Source organism: Notolepis coatsorum, assembly GCF_963971535.1.
Source record: "Notolepis coatsorum genome assembly, chromosome: 14".
Taxonomy (NCBI): Eukaryota; Metazoa; Chordata; class Actinopteri; order Aulopiformes; family Paralepididae; genus Notolepis; species Notolepis coatsorum.
In genome coordinates, this window is record NC_140178.1 from 93,901,593 (window position 1) to 93,906,592 (window position 5,000).

Genomic DNA, 5,000 nt, shown 5'->3' on the forward strand with positions numbered 1-5,000 from the left:
TTGTTTGCACGTTTAGTTTTGTTTTCTCAGATCAGCTATGATGGAAAAGTAGCGCGGAAGAAAGTTGGTGTGTGTGTGTGTGTCTTTCCATTGGTTAACATTATTAGGTGAACAAGAAAACGATGAAAATGTTCAGCCTATTGTAATGACCCTGCTGTGTTACAAACATATAATTCATTCATGGTTTTGTTTCAGGGACACCTGTAGTAAGGGGCAGACCACTTATGTAGACCACTTATTTTAACAAACAAAAAAATACCACTTACAGCTCCTTTAATAGTTACGAGTGTGTGTGTGTGTGTGTGTGTGTGTGTGTGTGTGTGTGTGTGTGTGTGTGTGTGTGTGTGTGTGTGTGTGTGTGTGTGTGTGTGTGTGTGTGTGTGTAAATACTAAATAAATAGAACAAAAACACAGATGCAAAAAAAACAACAACAACAAAATGTTTTCACAGTCTCATCATTCTCATCAGTCTCATCATTCCAAGAAGCCGGGGCATTAGAACAAAAAGCTGAGTTCACAAGTCTGCTAAAATGATATACTGTGTCTAGACTGTGTCCTTCAGAGTGGAAGGAGCAGCATTTCTATAAATCTCCATAATCCAAGACAGATAGAAAAGCAGCCTCAATGACTGCCTCTTTCTGCTTATCATTGGGAAGCTGGTTCTGTTCCTGTGTGTGTGTGTCGGTGTGTGTGTGTGTGTCGGTGTGTGTGTGTGTGTGTGTGTGTTACCTCTGGTTGCTTGTAGTGCTCCAGGCTCATAGTAACTACGTTGATGCCGATGATCATGGTGATGAAGAGGTCCAGGTAGTTGTTGATGCACAGCTTGTGGATGGAGCGACGCAGCGGTGAGTAGTCCTCATAGTACGGCCTCTGGTGTTTCTCTGAAACACACATAGACACACACAGAAAGACACACACATAGACACACACACCCACACACACACACACACACACACACACACACACACACACACACACACACACACACACACACACACACACACACACACACACACACACACACACACACACACACACACACACACACACACACACACACACACACACACACACAAATACACAGACACAAAGACACACACACACACACACACACATACAACGATAGCCACACAAACAAACACAGCGACACACACGAAAAACATGTAAACATTGCACAGACAGACAGACAGACAGACAGACACCCACAGATGGCAAGTATTAGTGATCACTCTTGAAATCTCAAACTGGAAGTGTGGTGTGTTCAAACCACAGAGAGGGCCACGATATGATTAGGTGTTTATAGTGTAGATATGATCAGGTGTTTATTATAGTGTGGATATGATCAGGTGTTTATAGTGTGGATATGATCAGGTGTTTATAGTGTGATCAGGTGTTTATAGTGTAGATATGATCAGGTGTTAATAGTGTGATCAGGTGTTCATAGTGTGGATATGATCAGGTGTTTATAGTGTGATCAGGTGTTTATAGTGTGGATATGATCAGGTGTTTATAGTGTGATCAGGTGTTTATAGTGTGGATATAATCAGGTGTTTATAGTATGATCAGGTGTTTATAGTGTGGATATAATCAGGTGTTTATAGTGTGATCAGGTGTTTATAGTGTGGATATGATCAGGTGTTTATAGTGTGATCAGGTGTTTATAGTGTGGATATAATCAGGTGTTTATAGTATGATCAGGTGTTTATAGTGTGGATATAATCAGGTGTTTATAGTGTAGATATGATCAGGTGTTTATAGTGTGGATATGATCAGGTGTTTATAGTGTAGATAGGATCAGGTGTTTATAGTGTGATCAGGTGTTTATAGTGTGGATATGATGAGGTGTTTATAGTGTGGATATGATCAGGTGTTTATAGTGTGGATATGATCAGGTGTTTATAGTGTGATCAGGTGTTTATAGTATGATCAGGTGTTTATAGTGTGATCAGGTGTTTATAGTATGATCAGGTGTTTATAGTATGATCAGGTGTTTATAGTGTGGATATGATCAGGTGTTTATAGTGTGGATATGATCAGGTGTTTATAGTGTGGATATGATATAGTGTGGATATGATCAGGTGTTTATAGTGTGGATATGCATGTTGAATGTGTCTGCATTATTTCTACTGCTTTCAAGCGGAAAGCTTAAATTAACCATCCAATTTAAGACCTCATACATTATTCCTATGGTCTAAGACAGTTCGAAAGACATCAGTGAACAGGAACTGCTCTAAAAAAAACTAGAGTGGTGAGACTGAAACTTGATGTCATCAGGTTCATATGCACCATAGAGAGTGATTTGGAAAATATGGCAAATGTGACACTGAGGACGATATTCTGTGTATACAGGTACCGTTTCTGTTTTAGAACTGAGAACTCTATCGAATTAGGATAAAATGTCAAACATTAATGACAAAACGTTACTAAAACATTCTAACAAAATTAAATAAAATTAAATGTAATACAATTTAATAAAATTTTATATGTTGGACGTGCGTGCGTGTAATGTAGTGTGAGTGTGAGTGTGTGTGTGTGTGTGTGTGTGTGTGTGTGTGTGTGTGTGTGTGTGTGTGTGTGTGTGTGTGTGTGTGTGTGTGTGTGTGTGTGTGTGTGTGTGTGTGTGTGTGAGTATGTGTGTTTGTGTGTGTGTGTGTGTGTGACCCTCCCATGTGGTGTGCCATGCGTCTCTCATGCTGACGTGCCCTCTGTGTAAACATGACTATGTCTATGGCTGGGTCTCCTCTGTGTAAACATGACTATGTCTATGGCTGGGTCTCCTCTGTGTAAACATGACTATGTCTATGGCTGGGTCTCCTCTGTGTAAACATGACTATGTCTATGGCGGGGTCTCCTCTGAGGCAGGAACCACTCAGGACTATACAATCTGTCTCAACATATTATGCTCTTAAATTCAATTATCTCCATTCGTATCACTGTTTTTCCTCCACGGACAGTGACGTATTCAAGTTCATCCTCTCCAAACTATTCTTTCAGTCAAAAAGGACACAAATATAGCAGCGACGGACTCATCATCAGCCCTGTCCAACAAACGGACACTCCTGATTGAAGAATAATTAAGAACAGACGACAAGGCAGATCAATGTAGCCACAACACTAGATGTTGTACTTTATGATATTTCTAAACTGAAAGGAGAGAATGTTGTGGCTGAACACACACCTAAGTAGCTGTTGTGCACCAATATCACGCTAATCATTTATGCACAAAAGAAACACAGTATCTCAGTAGTCTAAAACATTTATTTAATTACGTTTCTTGCATTTACTGTATGTGAAAAGCATTTGCTGCAGAGGGCCATTCAACCCTTTAAGATGCACTGTATGTTTTCTGGAACGAATGGATGGATGACAGAATCCAGATTCTATCTTAGAATTCTAGAGGTCTATAGCTTTCGACTAGAATCACAAGAGAGCGGGTCAGCGTAGTCATGGAAACGTGAGAGACCACGGGAGACACATCACATTGTAGTGTCACCTCCCAGAGCCTAATCACTTCTGTCTACCACTTCTTCTAATTCTAGGCTTTCACTGGCCAGTAGCCATTATGACATCATCATTAGAATGTGCATTTCATTATGTGAGATGGTATAATCGCTATGATATGTTCCATTATCAGCTGTGGACTCTCCTTTTTGTGAAGGAGGGCGAAAGAACCGTTAGAACCTTTAGAACATTTGGACTACCGAGATGCCACTGGATCCACGATGAACACCTAAACCAAGATGGCACTGCATCAATCACACCAAGTGATGTGCCATAAATAATTAATCAGTGTGTAATTATGAACATTTACATGATTTTGAACCGTGGCCAAAGTGTAGGGTATGTTTCTGAGTCTGTTGACCAAGGCATCTTATTGCTTTCTCTATTATTTAATATCTTCTCTTTTTTCTCTCGAGTCGATACACACCAGTAATACAAGTATAATCTAAGCTAGACAACTGAATCCCGAAGAACCATATAACTAAATTATATGGACAGCCATACTTAACTTGCACTTGTAAAGTCAATCCAAATCACTTGGGAGTGTGCATGTGATATATCACAAGAAAGTACTCTTGTTTCTACGAATGAACACAACAATCTAACTTACTATCGTTAGATAATGAAGTTAGAAAGAATTGCTCATCTGAAAACATATATGGTTCTTGGTCTGAGGCATTCCATTTTCAAAGAAGTGTTGAATGAATTTCTTATTTTTGGTGCATCTTGGTCAGCTGAAGTGTCTGCTATAGGTTTCTGATTCTGAGTCAAAGCATGTTTACAAGTAATGTCCACACTTACCGCTTTCAGGGTCTGGGTTGAACATGCAAAATGTTGCTAATTAATATCTTGCGAGATTTCATTTTGGGGAAGCATCCAAACATCCAAACATCACATGCAAAAGCCACTTAAATTGTCGATCTTCCCAAAATGGGGATATCTTTATAAATCACATACACTGTATTTCTTCATTCATTACAAACGTCCTTGGGCAGATATTGTGTATCAGTCCATTTGCAGACTGATGGGTCTTGTATTGACACTGGTGATTCTAATTCTGCTCCATTTAGCTTCAAAGGAAGTTACATCTCAGTGATTAGTTAGCAACTCAGTGATTGGTTAGGTCACATGGGTGATTAGTTAGGAACAGGGACCCTCCTCTACGGTTTCTCATGCAGTGTTCTCAGGGGGAGGGTCGGGGGGGGCGAGGGGTTGGGAGGGGGGCTGCAGTCATGCAGGTGCATGCGTCAAGACTGACCTGGCCCACGCCTAACTTCAGTGACCAATCACTGTCCCGCGTGAGCCAGCCAGTCTTTCTCTCACTCTTCCTCTGCTTCTTTCTTTCCCTCTATGTCCTCCATTATCTCCGGATATCATCCCTCTCTCTCCCTCTCTCTCTCTCTCCCTCTCTCTCCGTTTGGTCGGTCAGGCTCTGAAAGCAGGCAGTGCTCAGTAAAATAGACTACAGACCAGCCCCTTCATTCTCCTTACTCCTGCGC

At 40.8% G+C, this 5,000-nt stretch overlaps 1 protein-coding gene across 1 annotated transcript in view; it reads right to left on the bottom strand.

Moving 5' to 3' along the window:
- The window catches only part of LOC311240640 (voltage-dependent T-type calcium channel subunit alpha-1H-like), a 202,018-nt gene that overhangs the window by 40,207 nt on the left and 156,811 nt on the right, over positions 1 to 5,000 (bottom strand). The window contains 2 exon segments of the mRNA XM_084329212.1: positions 730 to 881; positions 4,972 to 5,000. The exon segment at positions 4,972 to 5,000 is cut by the window's right edge and continues 185 nt beyond it. Of these exon segments, the coding sequence (XP_084185338.1) occupies positions 730 to 881; positions 4,972 to 5,000 (181 nt within the window).